At 38.3% G+C, this 21,711-nt stretch overlaps 1 protein-coding gene across 1 annotated transcript in view; it reads right to left on the reverse strand.

Annotated features, from left to right (window-relative positions):
- The window catches only part of ENPP3 (ectonucleotide pyrophosphatase/phosphodiesterase 3), a 44,685-nt gene that overhangs the window by 15,345 nt on the left and 7,629 nt on the right, over nucleotides 1–21,711 (reverse strand). Inside the window, exons 3-16 of the mRNA XM_051613825.1 lie at nucleotides 21,244–21,322; nucleotides 17,274–17,396; nucleotides 16,068–16,193; nucleotides 15,132–15,192; nucleotides 13,702–13,799; nucleotides 10,942–11,021; nucleotides 10,252–10,371; nucleotides 8,936–9,045; nucleotides 7,516–7,581; nucleotides 6,533–6,605; nucleotides 5,068–5,176; nucleotides 4,781–4,909; nucleotides 3,507–3,538; nucleotides 493–620 (exon numbers count right to left, since the gene is read on the reverse strand). Coding sequence (XP_051469785.1) covers nucleotides 493–620; nucleotides 3,507–3,538; nucleotides 4,781–4,909; nucleotides 5,068–5,176; nucleotides 6,533–6,605; nucleotides 7,516–7,581; nucleotides 8,936–9,045; nucleotides 10,252–10,371; nucleotides 10,942–11,021; nucleotides 13,702–13,799; nucleotides 15,132–15,192; nucleotides 16,068–16,193; nucleotides 17,274–17,396; nucleotides 21,244–21,322 — 1,334 coding nt within the window. The remainder of the gene's footprint in view (nucleotides 1–492; nucleotides 621–3,506; nucleotides 3,539–4,780; nucleotides 4,910–5,067; nucleotides 5,177–6,532; nucleotides 6,606–7,515; nucleotides 7,582–8,935; nucleotides 9,046–10,251; nucleotides 10,372–10,941; nucleotides 11,022–13,701; nucleotides 13,800–15,131; nucleotides 15,193–16,067; nucleotides 16,194–17,273; nucleotides 17,397–21,243; nucleotides 21,323–21,711) is intronic.

A 21,711-nucleotide genomic window follows, 5' to 3' on the forward strand; every position in this document is an offset into this window, starting at 1 on the left:
GCGAGAAAGAAGAAACACTGACCTCATGTTCCTCCTGAGGAAGGACTCGTAATGCTGTTTACTGGCCATATCCACACACAGACCAGAGTGACCCCATCAACCTTAGGACCCGGAAGGGTAGTGGAGGGGTGACTGTAACACCAGGAAAAGGGCTAGATACTGGGAAGGCTTTGCATAAAAAATTTAACTGCATTATTTCTGAGACTTTTTCTGTCTTTTTTTTTTTTCCTTTTTTTTTTTTTTTTCTGGTAAAAATTTGATCTGAAGTAATGAGGATTCTTTCATTAGACTGTTAAGATTTTACTTGTACTAATAATACCATTCTCAGTTTTATGAATAAGGCACATTTCGTTTTACACTTAGCAAGATTTTAAATGTAACAAAGAGGGAAACGTAACAAGTCTAAAGCAAAACAGGAAATGGGGCAGCTGTGAAGGAAATTAAAAGGATGAGAATGGGATGAAAAAGATAACAGTCACAAAATTATGTTACCTCACTGCTAGCCACTGCTTATCCACCAAAAGATGAACTTTATCAATACGAATGTTATTAGCATAGTGGAATCTTTTTGGCAAGTCTGGCGTCAGATAAGGCTTGAAGTGCTGAGGAGATCTTTTGCACTGTGCAAGAGGAAACAGCCCAGTCATGAGTTCTACTCAGTAATAAAAATAAACACATCATTCAAAATTATCACAAATGTCGTAGTGACAGGAATGTAAGCACAAAGCCCAATATTCACAGATAGCTTCTCAGATAACCTGCAGATCTCATCTTTGGCCCAATAAGGAAATACAGCTTTTTTTTTTGGAATGGTTTGAAAATACACTGCTATAATATGTACAGCAAGTTCCCAAATACTGTGGTAGAAGTACTCCTAAGGCTGAAAGACATTTAGTACCAATGTTTAGTCTGTGTGTCCATACAAATGTCACTGGTATCTAGCATGTAAGATTACACTCTCCAAGAGAAAGTACTCTGGCAGTTTATATCTGCTATCTTTCATTATTTTACCATTCAATAAATAACAAAGCAAACCATGTATACATAATGTAGCACAGTTCAGGGTTTCAGCCTCAAGACTGAACGTGTAGTCTCATGCCATATAAATTTCCAGTGCTCAGCTGTTAACTAAAGGCCTTAGCTTTTACATCCACCTTTAAAGTGTAAACAAAACTGTTTTGTTAGCAGACATGTTGTGAATGAATTTGGCATTGAGAGCCTAATGACAACCATAAGACATGCTGCAAAGATTTAACTGCATATGGCCATCGGGAGCCACTCCAGCTGGCTACAAGCATCATGGCAGAGTTTCAGAAATGTTGCTCTTAGTTAGGAATCCAGCACTAGGACAACATGAAACATCTAAAATGCTGAGGGAAGAGCTCCTAGGAAGCTTGGTAAGCCAGAGAAGTGGATCTGTTTTACCACACAGGCAGTACAAAATCCAACACCTTCACCTCTAAGTACTAGAATTGTATACTCTGCACAGAATGATTTATGTGACATGAGAGTATGTGTGCCTGGCCTAGTCACCAAAGAAACACAGTGGAATCCAAGAACATGAAAAATAAGGATTCATTAGATTTGATAGCCCAGGAGAAGAGACAATACTAAAAAGAGTAGTCAAATTAAATGGAAAAATAGAGGAAATCAACATATAACATTACTTTATGTCTATGGATTAACAATTAATATACAACACACAACTCCCTTCTCTGCTCAAAACTTTTGTTCTAAGAACTTGAAAGGGACAAAATATACAAAGGAAAAGGAAAGAGGAAGTGTCCTTATACCACCCCATTCCTGTAAGACAGAGATGTTACATCTCTGTAACTATCAGCAGCTGAATTTTCAGCTGGGGCTGAGAACATGCAAATTATGCTACTCCTCTCATACTAATGCTCTTCGATACAACGTGCTCTACATCCAACAATGGGGTAGAGGATGTAACAGTGGAAAAGCTCTTTCTGATATTCCCAACCATTGATATCATACTCCTGTGTCTCCTTTGGATGCTGGGGAATGAAGGACGTGTTCTTAGGTATTCAGAAGAAAAAAAAATGAAAAGGAATATTCACTGCCCTTTAAATCTCAGTGGCAGGCAACAGCTACACGTAACGTTGCACAACTGTTGTTCAACAGGTTACAGGAAGACCTCTAGTGGTCATTTTCCAGAAGTACACGTAGCCGAAACAGCTGAGAATTTTTCCAAGCTGAGAGCATTTATTCTAAAATAGTAGACAAAACATCTGTCTACTGCTTGGACTTGGCCTAGTCATAGAATAGAAAACAAACTGGAAGTGACTTTAATAAGGGGAAAATATGAAAATATATAGAAAGCAAGTATTTTAAACGTTTAACTCACTGTAAGTAAAAAATGCAAAGAAATAAAAAAATACAACTTTCCTACCAGTATTTTAGTTTCTCCATCACATTAATCCCTCATGTCTTAATGTATAACAAAAAAGTAAGTGAATTATCTATCTAAAAAAGTGTAAGTAAAAGTATGCACTGTCACATCTTCACATCTTATCACCTTCCAGTAAAAGAAACACACTTGGTGTTCCTTTGTTTTGCACTCTGTTCTGCACTCCTTTGTTTGCACCTTTCAAAGCTCAGCTTTCACAAAGTGCACCCATAAGGAACAACAGTCTACACTGAAGACACAGAGAAGCTTGGATCTGCCCTTAAGTGTCACCTCCACACAGTATGACAGAGACCTGAGCAGAACTGTCAGTATGGAGCCCAGTGGTGGTGCAACATATCTAAAACCACTGCAAGTGTTTAAGTGATTTGTCATAAAAGACCCTAAAAGAGCCATACTGCCTCATGCCAAAGATCCCTCTTTCCCAGTACTCTGTGTCAAATCAGATCTCTAGAATTTCCAGAATCCAATACTTAGAGAAAGTGTTTAAAAACAAGTCAAGTACTGAATGAACCTTCTTCTTTGTACCAGCTCCGTTTCCTCTAGGCTTCAGGAATTCCTTAAGTCAGAGTTTGCTTGTGGATCATGTTTAAAAGCCTTTACAGGCCTGTCCCCCATTAGTGTGTCTGAAATCCCCCTTTTCCTGTTTATATTTCCAAGCTCTACAAACACCCTGTGGCAACGTGCTCTGCAATGTCATTATCTATTGTGTAGAAAATTTGCTTTAACCTAGCCTGGGTGCAGCATTTGTAGTCCAGGGCTAACAGATGTCTATTATCTAAAGCATCCCTGTGTGGTATTTTGTTCTATAATAAAGCTATACCCAACCTTCTCAACAGGAAGTCACACACTTCTCTTTCTAAGTGAAGCACAGAAAGCTCTTTAGCTCTGAAAAGAGATCCCCCATGGCAAACCTTTATGCATCATCTTGTAACAACTTCCAGAACTGCCCCTGTGGTACACTGAAGTCAGCAAACTATTTAAACTGGCACTGTAGTCTCAGGTTTTCATGAACTGTGTTTTTTGATCACATACCTATTAAGAGAAACTATGAGAAAAAAATATAAAAATATTTACTTACTGTGAGGTTTTTAACAATTCCTTCGGAGTCAACTGTTAAAAAGAAAATATTAGTTAGCATACATTTAAACAGCTGAAGGTCCAGAGCCCCATGAGAAAAATTTCAACATACTTTTTATCAGTACAAGTGAATTTATTAGCCTGTGAAGATTATGGCAACCATAACCTTCCACATGCAGGAATGTTACGTTACCAAGGGTAACTGACTGTGGGTGTGGGAGCCTGTGGAAGTACCTAGCACTTGGGGTACACCAAGACAGACTGCTATGGTGATGACTACCTATACCTAAAGCTGACGCATCATCAGAACGAAATTTTCTTCTCCTGCCTAATCTCTGTATTATTGCACTTTCAGCAGCAGAGAAAAATCCTGTCTCAGTACTGTCACCTTCTGTATTTTCAAAGGGTGAATTTAATTTTTTGACATTAGCTTTCTAAAAACCATATCTGAGTGCTTTTCAGAAGGAAAACTCCTTCAGAAAAAATAAAACCATTAGAGGAAATGAGTCAACAATTATACAGAGATTAAGACACATACAAAACATCATTATTCTCTCCTATTTATTAATCTGCCCCTGTCTTAGATTGTTTTCTACTTAAACCAAGGAAAGCCTGTTGTATGCTGTATAAATATTGTGCCTACAAATGCAGAAACAATAGAAAAGATAATTGATTCCTTCTTCTCCCTGATACTGGGATTGTTTCATTGGGTTGTTTTGGGCTGTTGTTTTTGGGGTTTATTTCAGTCTGGTAGCAAAGTATCTATTTCAAATCAGAGTCAGCACACATGGTTTCAATTTTGTGTTCTTTTGTGATACTAGCTAGAGGGCTCAATCAAGGTTTAGATCCCACTGTGCTAAGATTCAGATTCCGTAACTTTGTACGTGCAGTTAGAAACCGTTCTGCTTCAAAAATACTGACTCTGCCCATGTTGCACAAGAAATCTGTGAAGAGCGATGCACTTATGAAAGACCTGAAGTTCCAGTTCAAAATAAAAAATAATTTTTACTTTGTCTTTCCACTTGACAAGAAAATTCAAATCAGAGCCTGCAAGAAGCTTTTCTAACCTTCAATTTCACCTAAAGGGGTAATTTAGAAAAACAAACAAACAGAACAAAACCAAAACAAACACAAGTTTAAGCCAGCCTAAGTGAAAAAGAAAGCTGTCCACTCTGGTGATTACTACTGATACCCATCTTCCCTAATTATTTATTTATTTAATTCTTTGTTTCCTGTTAGACTGATTGTGCAATCCCAGGATTGGTCCACACTTACAGGTAAAATAGTCCTTTGGAACATTTTTTGCTCGAATACGAGCTGCAGGCCCAGCATATATGTAGAAATCAATCTGTTCGAAATAATTGGTCATATATTCCAACTGGCTGCAGTAGGTCTTCTCCATCCCTGAAGGACAGTATAGAACCAGTTATTTTTTGATACAGTATATGGCAAGAAAGATAAAGTGAATTATAAAATGGATTAAAAGAAGCACACATATTACACAGAGAAAGGAAACCATGACTCAGTAAAACTGAAACTGAAAAAAGAACTATATACATTACCATGATCAGCTACAACTATGAGGTTTACACATTTGTGTAGGTTTCTTTGTTTAAGTCCATCCATTAGCATCCCCAGTGCTTGATCTGCTTTCTGTAAGGCTTTGATTACCTGTGAGATAAACCAGCTTAATTAGAACTTTTAGTTATTATTTCAAATTCTCACTTAAATGCAGTCATCAAAATCTGAAAAAAAGGTGAACTTTTCTGTTAGTTTTCAGGTCCTTAATATTCCTGCTTCTTTTCTTTTTCCACCACCATTAGAGTACAGATGTGCAGAATTCCACTACTCTACCACAAAATACGCAACACAAAAAATGTCACAATTATTGTTCTTTTATTACTTTAGAAAAATTGAGCTTTGAAATATGCTGATTGAAAGAAAAAAATGTCACATGCAGATCAAACTTATATAAATTGTTAGACTTAAAACATAAATACATTTTTTGTTGTAGTATGCACATGTAAATATATTAACAATAAGCAGTGTTTCATAAATATTTACACACATGTACTACCTACAACCCCAGCATTGCACCCAAGAAGCCATGGTGTCGTTCTCTCATACTTACAGTCCCTTCAAACTTCCTGCAGAAAACCACTGACCACCACTGAAATAATATAGGAGAAATGCAGCACCACCCACCCTGCAGCCATTCACCCAGGATGGCTCTTCCCGAGCTGGTGCAGTCTTCCTGTAAGTCCTTCAGCAAGGACGGTACCTGACTGAGTCTGAGGACTCCGTGCCCCAGCACTTGAGCTTTCCTCGTTTCCCTGGCTCTCCTTCACTCTCTTGAATCTCTTGCATGCATGGACAACGCACAATAATAGACAATTACACAGACAATAATGGGGGTTTAAGCCCTTTATGTGCAAAGAGAAATGGAGATCCCTATCCAGTTAGGGAGCCTAAAACTATCCCTAAAACTTCCCACAGGTGGATCAGTTTTTCTGTCGTTGTTCACTACAACAAGGCCTTTCGCTGAAGATAATTTTCAGATCTATTAAACACGACCGTTCCAGGAAGGAGCTGATATGATAAGTCCTAAGTTTCTTAAAGATGGAACTTTTTGCCTGCATTCAAGTAATATTTTTTGGATTACAAATTAGCAAACATTGAAGTACAGAGTTAGGAATAAATGAAAGACAGGTCTGAGAATTTGCCAGGCCATGTGCTTACAAATATTCCTTGGCAATAAAAACTAAATCAATCTAAATACAACCACGAAAATAGCATGATCTGAAATTATTTTCTGCCAGTCTGTTTGGTTTACACCAATTTTGATTCATACAGTGTTGGAATCATAACAATGTGGTGAACCACAAGAAAGAGTTCTTAAGAAAAACTCATAGAACAGTCATGGTAATTTTTTATCCACTGTCCTTTCCAAGTTTATAAATCGGTAAAGTTCATAGTGCAGCACCATTTTTACTGTGATTTAGTCTAAGGAAAACAAAAACTACTTACACCACCACTAACTGGTCCAAATTCATGTCCAGAAGAATCTGGTTCTTCAATATATAAAGTGTAGAAATCAGGCCTGGAGTTAGAAATAAATAAGAGTGGCATATTATGAAAATTTGGAGACAACATTTCAAAAGAACAATTTAATATAAAAAATAAAATAAAATGAAACTTTAAATTATATTTATAAATAACTTTTTAAAACCTTAATAATACTCCATGTAACAAATATAATAATTCCGATTCCTCTGAAATTTAAAATTAATCAACACAGACTATCTGAAGTTACAATTTCAGAAATGGTATCCACTGTATTTAATTGGTGTCCAGATATTACTCTGAAAAACTTTAAGATCTCAGAATCTACAGCAAGCTGTTCCTTTTTGAGATATAAGTGTAACTGCCACGTAAAGGATCTCTTCCTGATTAAGCAGTGAGGCTCTAGAGTGTATCTCCTAACTGCAAATATATTAGGAGTCTGTTAACAAATCTTGTTTACATGTCACAAAGTTGAACACCACAGTCAGTAATGACATCTAATTTTACTTTTCATCCTGAATTACTGTCTGAAAGTACTTTATTCAGTAATAAATAATGAGTCAGTTTACTGGACTTTATTCAGATATTTAACCTTTCTTGTGCAGTATTTTTCATATAAAATTTTTAATCCATAAACTTAAACTAGAAACTGAAAGTTCCATGTTTCCTCTAGGCCATACACCAAGAAAAAAGACCCAACAATAAAATAAAACTTTCACAACAGTACATCCCATTCAGATATATGCACACTTCTTATTCTTTTGTATCTACAGTCTTAGCCTGAGAACAAGTAGCTATGCTCTGGAATGAGCTTAAGCTCAACACATTAGAATTTATGATAGTGAGGAAGATTCCATGTTTCACACACACCAACAGAAATTTCAGTTGCTAAGCATTAAAACCTTTCTAAACTATAGTCTCACAAACCAGCCAGATATCACTGTTACCTTTCAGATTTCGTCTTAGCCAGCCAGTCCAATAATCCTGAAATTCTGTGTTCAAATGTAAATGAACTGGAAAGAAAAAAACCACACACACACAAAAAAATAAACAAACAAACAAAACAGAAGATAAGAAGCCTTTTTCTGATAAGTCCTTCTAATTCCATGATACAAAGTGTCTACCCTCTAGTCATACAGTAAAGTTGCAGGTCTAGTTTTCAAAAATGATGCATTTTTAACAAGGTAGTAGCAATAATTTTTATTATCCTCCTTGTTGTTTGAATGCAATCACTTTTAATGGTAAATTAGGCAGATCCTGCTTTTGTAAACAAAATGTGTTGCTAGTGGGAATACTCAAATATTTACAATTAAATACATAAAAAAGATTTCAAGTTTAGAACATAAACCTGAATTTTTATTCTTTCCAGCATGTATAAACCTTGGACCTTCATATTTGAAAAGCAAGTAAGGTCCCCTGCAAAATCTTTATGAGGTCACACTTTGTGTCCTGTGGAGGAATTCACCCATTAATAGCTTTGTTTTCCCCCAAAGTCATGCAGAAGCTTTGCTAGTTACCTATAGTACTCAGGTGCTTTCTGTGTACCATTCCTACACATCACTGCAATACCTTTGCTATCTATAGAGTTACATATATACATATTTATGAGACATATATATGCTATATATACTTGCTTTAGATTATATTTGTAAATATGAAGAATCATGGGAGATTTACTGGAATAATAATGAAAATTTAGAAATAATTTACTAATAGCAATGCCTTCCACAAGGAAAAAAGTACTATTAAGGTAATCACTATATTTTCATGTGTGTAACCTGTGAATTAACTAGACAGAACTATGACTCAGCAGCAGTGTGCACATTATCACACACACAAGGAAGACCAAAGGGAGGTGATGTAGAACTCTTTTTCCTTCAGTAGCTTCCCTATCCAGCATCCTCTCATCAATTAATTTCTGCCTTCTATATCCACTTGCTGTGGCTTCTGAGTTTATGTTCATTATCTTAGGATACAGATTAATGGAAAGCTTGTTCTCAAGTACAAGTCTTTTTAAAGGCCTGTGTAGTATGCGTAGATTTTATGTTTGGTAATCATTGGTATAATTATAGGATGCTCTCCTAGTGGAGAATCAGTGGTTAGCAGGTGGCTGAAACTTTCAAAACTCTCCAGGAGAGGACAATATACAGTTCTCTTTGACTTTAGAATTGTGAATCCCTCAAATGGTTTTGAAAATTTAAACTGCAATTGGTAGTTCCATGGCAAAAGCAGGGTGATGTGACGTGGTACTTACCTCTCAGGCTGTTGTGTAAAAATCTTATCTTTCATTTCCTTCAACTGTCATATGGCAATTGGGATTTTTGGATCAATTTACAGGAATTTACTACAAGCCCTATAAAAACTTACCGGTTATACTCTTTGTACAAGGTAGGGTATGTTCCATTAATTGGAACATCGGAGCCTGGCCAAAAGAATGTGCCTGATTTCAAATTTTGATACATTGCTGTCAGCCAGACCTATGGGTAAAGACACAAATGAATGATTTTATGGCATTTACACCACTGGAGGACCTCAGATCACCAAAGTAAAAATAAATTATTGGATCAGAAATATGGGCTGCAATCATGCATTTTTCTTTCCTCTTTCACACATCATGCAGTTGCCCAATGACCCCATCTGATTTGAAGTTCGTTTTCTGTGTACACATTTTGAAGAAAACCTAGTGGCACATAAGCCAGGATGTTGCCATTTCTTGAGTATTATCAGCCTGTTAGTATTTAAGAGGCATTTGGACAATGCTCTTAACGATATACTTTAACTTTTGGTCAGCCCTGAAGTCGTCAGGCAGTTGGAATAGACCATCATTGTAGGTCCATTCCAACTGAAATGATCCAATTCAATTCTATTCTATATATTCTAGTTATATAACTTCAATATAAGAGGGCATATTTCTATTCTCTTTAAAGAGTGCAGCTGACCTGATGGAATCCTTCATGAAACAATAGCACCAAAACCTGGGTACTTGAGCATCCTATAAACATGAGTATATAGACACGTGTATAAATACACACATGTGTAAATAAACATATAAAAGTATATTAAGTAGGTACACCATATGCTACACGTGTATTTTTTGTCCTTTTGTACCATTATTGCAGCTTGATATTTCTAGTAAAAGGCTGATATAAATCATAACCATAGGTACAATCAGGGTGGGTTTTTTAATGAAAGGAGTCGTATGTTATATGCAAGTGTTCATTACGGAATTAAGCTCTTTGCTACTTTCTTTCTTGCCTGGACTTTGTAAACGTACTTGTAAATGTCTGTAACTTGGAAATAGGTTTTTATATTTAATTTTGTAGCTAGTTTTCAAAAACAATGAAAAAATCCCACAATAAAACCATATGAAAAATTTACTGTGGCTTCCTGTAGCAAGAGTTCCATTTCAATACTAGCCAGAACATTTAAGCTTTTTTTACTAACAGCCACATTATTTTAAGTCTCAGAATTAACATTCTTAGAGCTATTTTACTTTCATAAAAAGCAAATTTTTTTGTAGGCAGGCTATTATACGACTCCTACAGGATATTTACCACATACTGCAAATATATCACACAGCTAAATAAAATGCAATTTTATCTCTTTTTTTTGTTGTTGTTTTAGAATATGGCACACGAGCCACTCTAGACATAAAGGAATACTGTGATGAAAAAGAAACCTACTGGCTGCCCTTTCCACCACGAAGGCTGGAATTTTTCAGTCCCCGAAAGTGAGAAATGCTTGTCCAAGTCTACATCATACATGCTGTTATCAATAATACCATGAGATTCTGGATACAATCCCTGCAAAATGAAAATAAAAATATATATATTAAAAAAAAAAAGCTGCATCTTGAAATCAAATGGAACCTAAACTAGGTTGCAATGCACATTGTTGTAGTGTTGCAATTATTTTCAGGGCTGTTTTATCACAGAAACAGAACATGCTTTCCTAACTGAGATTATCAGGTGCCAATAAATTCAGCATGCCTGTCAAATTCCCTTGAGTTTCCCTGTCTTCTCCCCTATTCATTTAATACCTGATGTGCTTTAGCACTGCATCTGTCATGTGGCTGTGCCTCAGCTGTGAAACCCATCCTAACACACACTCCCATCAGATGGCTGTGTTCTTACCCATGCTCACCAGCATCCAGTTGGACTGACAAAGATCAGGAATAACAGGTTCACAGGCCAGAATTAGATAACATACATATAAAGCCACATAGATCATGCCTGCAGGTAGTGTCTCAGCATATCTTTCTCTCTTTTATTCCTATAGCTTGAGCTCCCATGTTCCACAAAAAGACTGGCATCACAAAATCCCTTTTATGTTGTCCAGGTAATGAAAAGGAAAAATAGCAAATTCTCACTTACTGTGACAAGAGTATAGTGGTTTGGAAAGGTTTTTGTGGGGTAAACAGCCCTCATGTATTTTGAATGTGTGCCACATGTTTCTGTAAGAGATCATGGAGTTAATATAAATCTGCTTATAATTTTTTTTTTTTAAATTGAAAACTTACAGTCTTTAAAACAAACAAAAAATACCACAGTCAGTTGCTGTGGTATTAGAGGGGAAAAGCGACTCCAAATTAAGATGCATACCTTCTGGCATCTCCTGCTGAGCTACGCCTACCTTCTCTTTGCAGTCAATGGGCCCTGGACACTCAATGCAGCTGCCTAAAGCCTAGATGCCTTGAGCCATTTGAGACATCTTTAATGATCCTGCTGCACCTTCAGATACTGCTGCTACACTCATTTGTCTGCCAACCCAAAAATGTGTCTCAAATACTTCTGAGACCCAAGATGGCACTACACATATATGTTTATGCAATGAGACTGAAACCTCAGGTCAACCCAGGCAAGATATTCCTGCAGAGCTGTCTGGTGACCTGATGCATGGGAAAGACTCAGTTGCTCAAGCTCTGGAGTCCAGTGCCTTTTGAGATATCCTCAGATTTCCAGGACATCTGCATAAAAGCTGGCAGTTTTGATGCAGGATCACTGGGAGACCTGAGTTCTCCTGACAGGTGCTGAAGGACATCTACGATATACCACAGAACTCTGAAGTATGCTAGAAACATAGGTTAAGGTAACAATTTTTCCTGTGGCGCCCTCTGTCTGTTGATTGAACTGACTTGTCCTCTAGGCTCTTGTGCTGCACTGTACAGACTGTACTAACCACAAAAGCACTGACTACAATGAGCATGTTGACATCTCACATGCAGACACCTGCAAGAACTTATCTAAGTGTAGATGTCCTGTTCTAGAGCGAATCCCATCCTAGGTGGCCTACCTTTCTCTCCAAACATTGCATCATTTTTCAGCAACCTAAGGCACCTACCACACCTGAACATCTGCAATATCTAAATTCACTGTATTGGCTAACTTCTTTACCCACAAAACAAAGGTGTGAAAACTAGAAGATGCTTTAATGCCATTTTTTAATCTAGCTCACATGGAGAAACAGTTCTATGTTAAGCTGTAGTCAGATGATTATCTGATTCCCACTTAAGTACAATTTAGTCTTGGATGTACAGTGTTTCAGTCAAAGAACAGAAACTGATTTTAACTAAACAAACTCAACTAAACAATTAGAGTCTGAAATTAATCAACAAGATTGTTCCAGTGTGGTACAGAAAAAGCTTAAAGAATGCTGAAAAAAGGGCTGAATAATTGACAAACACATGAGAAAATGAGCATAGTTTTTATGGATTTCTCTTGAATGGTAAAGGAGATACATTCACAGTCTAGATATTCTATAACAACTATCTTGATTAGCTCTACTGAAGATCCTAGGTTAATTGTGTTAATAAAGAGGAAATATTTGATGCTACAAATCAGTGTTACGTTTTTTCTTGGGTAAAGAAAGAAATTTCCCTTTCCTTTTCACTGTAGATTTCTGAGAAGTGTAAGCATGAATGTGCACAAGCAATTGTTAAAATTGTTCATAAATATGAGTAACGCTGAATTAGATCTATTCTTGTTTGACAGGATTTCTTGGAAAGACATACGTAACATGGTTTTCATGCCTTTTGTCAGTTTGGCATTTCCTTTTCACCTCTTTTAAAAGAGTGGAACTGAACACTGACTTGTTCATGCATGATTTCTTCATTGAATCAAGTTTGTTTCAAAGTCAGAATGACATAAAATAGTAATAGATTTGCACAAGTCAGGCTTACACACTGCTACGAATTCAGGCTTCTGGATACCCTTATTAGCCACAAACAAGATTGTTAAGTATACTTTGTAACATCCATGTGAAGTTTTCAGATGAGCACAACAGACACAGAATATATGTTCATAACATATACAAACCCTGCCAATTTAGGCTATTACTGCTGAGAAGAAATGAATACATGTGCAAACATTTTGTCCAGGTAGAACATATCTTAAGAGATGAACTCTAAAATATTTAGAAAATTTTAATGAAGTATGCATTAATGGGGTTTCATTATTAGAACCCTTAGACCACACACTAAAGATGTTCAACTTACTATTTCTCCCAATATCTAGAAATACCTGTTCTCAAGACCCCTCATCAGCCCAGTTGCCCTTCTCTGCACCCTCTCCAGTACCTCGATGTGGTGCCCAAAACTGCACACAGTGCTCGAGGTGTGGCAATATACTTCACATTTACACAGCAAAATACATTCACTGACATACTTTTAAATATGCAGCTTCTCTTTCATGGCTTAAAATACCTGGCTTGAAAAAGTGCATCTTTGAGGAAAAATTCCCAATAAGGCAATGAAGTTTCTCTTCATATTGCACTTCAAAGTTGACCTCCTTATCAGTTCGAATTTTTTGATGGAGTACAGATAACGCAGGAAATCCTCCTCTGGAATTTTTTTTTCAGTCTTAAACTGTATTTTGATGTATATTTCAAACTATTTATTTAATAAATGGCTGGTTCTCAGTATTAGGGGCCTTGTTAAAAAGTCACGTTTGCTGTGCACTCAAATACAAGAATTAATGTAGAACAGAAGAAAATGAAAAGATATAAATCATGAGGGAGACTTGATTTGTGATTTTCTTATTGCTGAGCAACACATATGCATGGCAGAAGTAAAAGGGACTGGAGAGGTTGCATGCAGACTTTTAAAGCAAATAGTCAAAGCACTCTTGGTAACTTACTGAGTTTTTCAATATTTGGCAACAAAGAACTCCAAGTTTCCAAGTATTCTGCTCTAAATCCATCCATTGAAAACAGGATTACTGGTGGCAGATCAAACCTACAAGAAAATGTGAGTTTGTCAACGTAAAGAGTTTGGAGAGTTGCTGACTTAAGATCTTTAACAATATAAATTCTACCTTTAAGAGCAGGATCCAAAATTTCTATGTATTTCACAGGATTAATATTACAGTGTGAGATAAACAAATAGTTCCATTTTGAGAGCAAAAACACAATCCTCCCCAAAAAAACTCTGGAGGAATAAAATACAAGCTACTTAGGATATATAGAACCTAGAAAAAGAAACTGGGTTTTGTTAGTCCTTTAATTACAAATTTTTAATTGCAAATAAAAAAAAAAACAACAAATGCTGCAGGCTAGCATTCAAATACAAACCCAGAGTATAGAACAGTGAAAATAGCCCTGTACATAGTAATGAATACTTGAATTCTGTCTCATTTCTTAATGCATGCTAAAAAATCTTTGAATGGTAGAAGTAAAGCAGTCACCCAGAAAGGGATCAGCTGGCCTCAGTGCTGGGAAAAGTAATCTCTTTGCAATGCCAGGTGTGTGCTAACCCTTACCTTATCACATTTCCTTTGTGAAGACATCACTAAGCAGTCCTTTGTGGATCATATCTTTCAGGCTTCCCAGCTCTCAGAGGGCTGGAGAACACCTCCTTGCCTCAAGGCCCCTAACAAACTGAACTCAAAGCTACAAAAGAAATGCAGCAGCTGCTAATGTGCTTAAGATAACACTTTGTGTGAAGAAACAAGGGTAAAAGCCTCAGATCTGAGCTGATGCAGTTGGTATGTTAAAAAATAAGCACAAACTACCTAGAGGTGGACATCAGAATTATTGTGTTTCTGCATTTGTAGATACACAGCTAGTTTCATAGCTTCCTTTTTAACACACCCTTCTTCCCGTAGATAATTCCAGTAAAAAAAACAACAACCAAACAACGTGCTACTTAGATAAAAAATTGCAATCACAGATTCAAACAGTTATTATAGCTTGCATAGGGTGATTTGTCAGAATTATCACAGATACAAGATGGTAACATAAAATGGACTATGAACAATTTGTAATACATGAACCATGAGATAACTAGCAATTTTTCCAGGTCTTTGCAAACTGACTTTCAGTCTGGATTTGAACTCCTGCACTCTGCCCTAAACTGTAAATGATAACTGAATGTGCAACAGAACAGCAAGGGTTTTAGAAAGAGAAAACATTGCTGGCCACAAACTGCTTCAATAGAATATTTTATGGGGCAAGAACCTTATTCTCAGTAAATATGAAAACCTTATTAAAACCTACTTCAGGACACTGGATAGCTTCCAACCATCACAATTATTTTATTTGCTAAGAAGACAAAATTATTTTATCCTACCCAGCTGGACACTGAGGAGTTTCAAGTGACACACACGGTTCTTCCACCCATGGTATTTCGCCTACAAGTTCAAAATACAATAATGAGTCAGCATTAAAAACCCACACCCAAACAACAAACATGTTTCATGGTTAGACTTCTTCCTAATACTTTTTCTGTTTCACTAGAGAATTATAGAAATGTAGGGCTAAAGATGCCTTTAGGAATCATTTAGTGCAATCTATTAGCCTTCAAACTCTGAAAAGGCTAATGCTTGTAGTACTATACAGACAAGCAAACAAACAAAATGGAGAAAAAATCACTATGAAAGGTTAGTCTAAATTTCATCTGGTTTTAAATGGAAAACTTTTAAATTGTATCCTGCCCACACAGTATTACTGCCTTCTTTTTTTGCAGATACCACTTACACATTTAGAGATTATTGCCAGAGCTCCCTTTAGCCATTTTTTTTTTCCTGTAAAGACCCCACACTCCTTCAATCTTTCTTTGTTGGCCATGGCTTCCAAACTCAGGTATGACTCCTGTAATCTGCTTTTACCAGTGCTATTCTTTATGTTTACCCACAGTCTGTATGAAAAAATCAATCATGAACAAAAATATTCAGAAATAAGTAAAACTTAAGAAACCCAAACTGAAAATTAATTCATTAAAAAAAAAAGCGTGTGAAATTTTAAATTAGGGTTTATTACTACAATATGTGCTTTGGGTTGCGTGAAGTTGGAAGCAGGAAATATGTCTCCATCGTTTTTTGAAAAAAAGAAAAGAACCAACTAAAAAAATCCACATTGAACATATTGCTGCAATATTCAAAACGTTAGTCACTGTAAGATGCTAATCTTGAGAAACAAATGCCTCTATCGTTATATTTGCCATGTTTGCTCATTTGTTCATTTCACAGGAAAATTTATATAAAAATATATTTTACTTTCAATTTACCTATGCAAACACTGTTGTAATTTACACAACAGTCTTTTTTCTGCAAGCAGTCATCAGAACAAGAACAGTGACTTCCAGGTATTCGTGTCTCACCACAACGGAAATTAGTGCATTTCCAAGAACGAGCTGAAAATCGGAAGAAAAAGATTAGGATTCAGTTCACAGAACTTTACGGAAACTCCTTTGTGTGGAAATCCCCCAAACAGGTAAAGAAAAACAAAAAGGTTTTGTTAAACTATAATTTAAATGTCCTGTTTGAGTGGTTTTAGAAGTTTTTTCTCAAGGGAAAACTCAAGATAGTGTTTAAAACATAAAGCCTTTTTTCTGCAACCACTGAATGGTAACACAGTCATAGAATAATTTATTTTACAAAGGTGTCCCCAAAGTCACCCTGTTCAATGCCTTCCACCCTTCCAGGAAGATCTAAAAAAATATAATCAAATAGAGAGAGGAAGAGAAAGAGAAGAATACAGATCTTTTTCCTGTTCTTGCACTTGATTCCCAGCAGACAGAAAAAAAAAAGAAAAAAAAAAAAAGAAAAAAAGAGATGTAAGGACTGAAGGAAGCAGCAAAAGAGACAAGGATGAAGAAACAGCCAAGCAGCTGCTGGGAAACCAGAGAGAGACGTTGGACAGGAGTCTGACCTGGATGCAAAGCCCGGCTGGTCCCCTGGAAGATGAGTGCCCTCCTCCAAGCCCAGGCCCCACTGAGCAGCAGGAGGCTGAGTGCGCCTGGCCAGGAAACACCCCTTCATTTTCCCAGACACAAGAGGTGCTGGCACAGCAGCATCCTTTCAGGGCCGCTGGTCAAAAATAGCCTACAATTTCTGCTCACACTCATCCACAGCTTTATCTGGACCAGGAAATATGCACTGCAAAGGCTTTGGTTATCCACAGGACAAAATAGAGGGATCTGACTTCAGAAAGAGACAGGAAGATTTCATGGCCTGCCAAGTCACCAAGTTACGGCCCTCCAGCCACCTGAATGCAGGGGCAGCTCAACACCGCTGCGTCCTAATTTCTGTATATCTGTGCAAATACAAGAATTTATCCTTTTCCTACTACTATCACCTGGGGAAAAACAAAAGAAAACAAAACAAAACAAACAAAAAAAAACCAAACCACAAAAAAAAAACAACAAAAAACCACAACAAAACAAAACAAAACCGAAAGGCAACCAGTGAACGTTGCCTGCAGGGGAACATACTTGGCTCCACGCAGGTGTCCTCGTAGTCCCAGCAGCAATCCCGACGCTTCTTGCAGCCGCTGTCGCACCTGCAGCCTGACACCCCGCTCCTGTGCGGCTCAGTGCACTTGTGCCTGCAGCTGACTGTAAGGAGAATGCAGCGAGACTGAGAGCTCTGATAACCCTCTTCCAGACAGGTCAATTAAACGGATCACAGACATGGGCTATCGGGAGAAATGTGCAGAGTAATCTCCTGAATTCATTTCTTGAGTCATTTTCCAATGTGGTCACCAGCGCATGGGTTACCACGTTAAAATGAAAGATGCAGGAAGTTCTCTGGACACTGAAGGCCCTTGGTGGCTGTTTGGGTCGTGCTCGCCCAGAGCCCGTGGAAGGTCTGTTTCTGTAGCAGGTCTCCCCAGGACCAGTGGCACAGGAGGCAATGCTTGGGTGTCCCACCCTCCCAGCATAAGGAGGGGGAAACTTGTGTCTCCCCTGCTCATTTCTGGGGCTGGGATGCAAAAGGAAGAGTGATTCCCACTTCGGACTTTCCCTAATGTACCTGCCAGGAGCTGCATGGGATGGTGGGTCCCTTAGGGCCAGGCACCCAGAGCCATGGGGGCTCCCCAGGGGTGATGGCGCAGGGCCTGGCAGCCATGGCCCGTCCCATCACACCAGCCAGGAGAGGGGCAGCCAGGTGGGCTCCAGGGTAGCACCAACCCAGGCACGGGCCACCTCCCTGGGGACAGGGACAGGCCAAGGCCAGGCTGCTGTCCTGTGGATGGGCCCAGGTTGGTAGGACCCGTGCCCACACAGGGCAGGATTGTGGGGACCTGGAGCCCCACCCAGATGCAGCAGCCCTGGAGCAGGGACTGACCTGGGGTCCTGGGCTGTGGGCAGGGTGGAGGCAGCCCTGAGGGGCCATAAAGCTTATTTGTGTACTTGTGACTCTAACCATATCTCTCCTACTTAATTGTTACAACATTCCTTAAAAATCTGCAGGTTTGGTTGTTTAAATTTAAAGAGAGAAAAGGGTCCCAATAAGAGGCCTCATGTTGGAAATGGAGACATGCGTTTCCTCATCACAGCTCTGACACATTTGTGCAGACAGAAGGGAGAGCTCTGGCACTGTACTCCCTAGGACACCCAAGGACACCCGAGGACAACTCCCAATTTCCAAATATCATCCACAGCTCCACACTAGCCAGGACAAGCCTTGTGTTCACATTCTCTGTATTGAAGAAATACTATATAAACCACTCTAAGCACCTGTATTTCCAGCTTTCTTATTGTCCTGGTTTGAGCCAGGATGAAGCCAATTTTCCTTTTACTGATTTTTTTTTTTTTTTTCCTTCAGTAAGCTTTCTTTTAACTAGCACCAGAGCCTTCCAACTAAGGCTGATAAGAATGGAATGTTTCTCTAACTGCTGGGTCTTCGCACCCCCACTCTGCCAGCTCAGACACTACAGGGAGATCTATGACCTCCCCGTAGGAGGCTGAGTTAGACAGACAGCAAAACTGGCCAGAGATATTCCATATATCTACGTAAGCTCAGAGGAAGGTCAGAGATCACAGAAGACAAATTCCTTCCTGCTTCTTCTTCCCTTCTCTTCCATCCATGGTTGGTGTCCGGAGAGGACTCCATCCATCCATCCCTGTTGACCCCCAGGCTCAAGCTCTCCTGACCCTCATCACTCCCCGCTTTCTCTGGCTAAGTCCAGAATTTTTCGGGACTTTTCCAGGTCAGGAGATGCTGTGGGAGTTGCTGGGGATGGGGGGAGGGGAGAGGCTTTTGCACATACCTGAACATATTTGCATATAATTGTATATATTTTCTTTCATCATTGGTGTTTAATTAAAGCTGTGTAGTTCAGTTTTCAATCCAGCCAAGTCTCTCTCTTTTTGTCTCCCTCCTTCCCTACCCAGGTGGGAGGGGGAGGGGATCGAGAGCATTGTTGTCGGACCTGAGTCAAACAGTGACACTTACCCACCCACACCATTAGACAAGGATATGTGTAACTACTCAGATTTGCTGGTGCAATTCTATTATAGTTGCAAAAAGGTTCATGCTTTTGCAGGGTGCACTACCTACAAAATCCATGCTTAAATATCCACTGTTTAGAAGCCATGTAGAGCTAAAATAACTTTTTTCAAGCTAGCCAGCTTGTTTCACATGTGTAGAGTTCTCATGTTGTACCTTGTGCTTTAAGTGCTTACATCAACAATCAGGTCAACGCAAGAAAGCTGTGCAAATTATTAGAATAACAAGCAAGTAATGGATCTGTCAAAAGAGATTTAAAAATTAATTGAGACTTAAGTATTTGATGACTGGAGCCTGTTCCGTCAGAAAGAGCTATAATTTTCCACAAATGTACATAAGCATATGCAAACACTTTTTCTGTGCTTTTTTGACTGAATTTTAGAGTATTCAGTTTATTTTTTCCTCTCTCCATTGGCTTTTGAACAACTCAAAGTTATTCAGACAGTGTACCTGATTTAAAATGGTATAGAATATAGTACGGTGAGTCTAAGCCAGAAAATATATAAACCTTTTCCTCTGTCTGGAATGAAACTGTTCATACTGCTTATCATTTACTATCCATGCTTCTAATTTCTTAACAATATTTACATAACTAGTGAGGTTAGGAGTTTAGTATTTCCTTAACATTTATTTGGAATAGTCACTACAATTACAGGAGCTATAAGAAAACTTCCTTTGAGCATATATGTAAACTAACTCAGGTGTACTACCACCAGGTGCAAACACTGTGCTGTTTTTTAAACATACAGAATGGCAGGTCCTTCTGACTCCTTTCTTAGCCCCTCCTCCTAAGACCACAAACCCACAGCACCCATCTCAACTGCTACTCCTTTTGCTCCTTAACAGCAAGCACTCTTTCCCACTGCCCTCTTAGCAAATACAACTCCACAAAGGAGCATGCTGGTCAGGACTGAGGCTTCCCTTCCCATGCCACAATGTAATACCATGTGTTGCTAATTCATCTTTCCCAGGTAGGTCTGGTTTTCAATGTAGCTAATAAAGTTAGTCAGTCCCTAATTAGGGTTGCTCTGTGGTGCCTACAGACAAAGGCACCACACTGCTAATGTGCTGATTTGGTGTAACCTTCACTTATCAGCTATGATCAAGTTCCTCAGGTAAATGTCAGTAAAGACTAAAACTGTGGGTACGTATGTATTTTACACAGAAAGTTGTAATAAAACGTGTCATCAAAAAGCAATTACACTTCCATCTTATCCTATTTACTAGGCCCACAGTATTGAAACATCTCAGAAGGAGCTAAGACTTGACAAATAAGTAGGTAAACAAGTTCAATATGTGTTAATTAGGAATGAGAAAGAGACTGTGATTCCTTGAGCTCATCCAGTATGAGATTACTATTGTTTTGACCCTAAAGGGAGTGTTTTATTAATTCACCATGTGGTGTGTTGTTTGTTCCCACTGGACTTGACCCCCTGATGTCAAATTGCTACTTTTTTTTTCTAACTAAAGAATAACATTGCACCAAAGCAAAGCAAAGTTTTCAGAGAAAAATTAAAATCTGTTTTAACATTAGGTACCTGCTGAACTATGCCAACTGTACCCAAAGCATGTGTCTCAAGGGTGGTCCAATGATATCTCTTCTATAAAATATATAGTTTAGATAATTGCAAGGTATTATATGTAATAATTACTCTTTTCTCAAGTTTTCTAAAAGTATTATTATGATAAAATCTCCAAACCTGTTGTGATCAGGGTTTAATACTCCTAGAAGGAGAAGCAAGGCACTCAGGGGTTTAGGATAGGTTTTTCACATATAGATTGTGAGTGTACAGGTTTTATACAATCCAGCTCGAAAAATGAAAGAACTTTATTTTCACAGGTGGTAAGTTTTCACAGAGCATTTACATTACGCTATAAGAGAGCATCTGCTGAAGGCCTCCAGCAGATCTAGCTTCAGCAGCATTTATGTTGAAAGTGTCACAAACATACCTTGCTCCTGGTCTCCACGGTTCAGTCCTAGTCCTAAACCTAGTCCCAGGGATACAACCACCAAAGCACACAGCAGAACCTGTCACACAGACACAGGAAAATTAAAGTTCACAACTATCACAGAATCACAGAATCATCCTGGTTGGAAAGGACCTTGAAGACCATCAGTCCAACCATAACCTAAATCCACCAAACATAACTTAATCTACCCGTTCAGTGCTTAAATCATGTCCCTAAGCATCACATCTTACTTCTTTTAAACACTTCCAGGGATGGTGACTCTACCACCTCCCTGGGCAACCTGTTCCAGTGTCCAACCACTCTTTCAGTGAAGAAATTCTTCCTAATATCCAGTCTAAACTTCCCATGTGCAACTTCAGGCCATTTCCTCTTGTCCTCTTTTAATTCACTTGGGAGAAGAGGCCAACTCCCACCTCCCTACAATCTCCTTTCAGGTAGTTGTAGAGA

This window comes from Apus apus, chromosome 3, assembly GCF_020740795.1.
Source record: "Apus apus isolate bApuApu2 chromosome 3, bApuApu2.pri.cur, whole genome shotgun sequence".
Classification (NCBI taxonomy): domain Eukaryota; kingdom Metazoa; phylum Chordata; class Aves; order Apodiformes; family Apodidae; genus Apus; species Apus apus.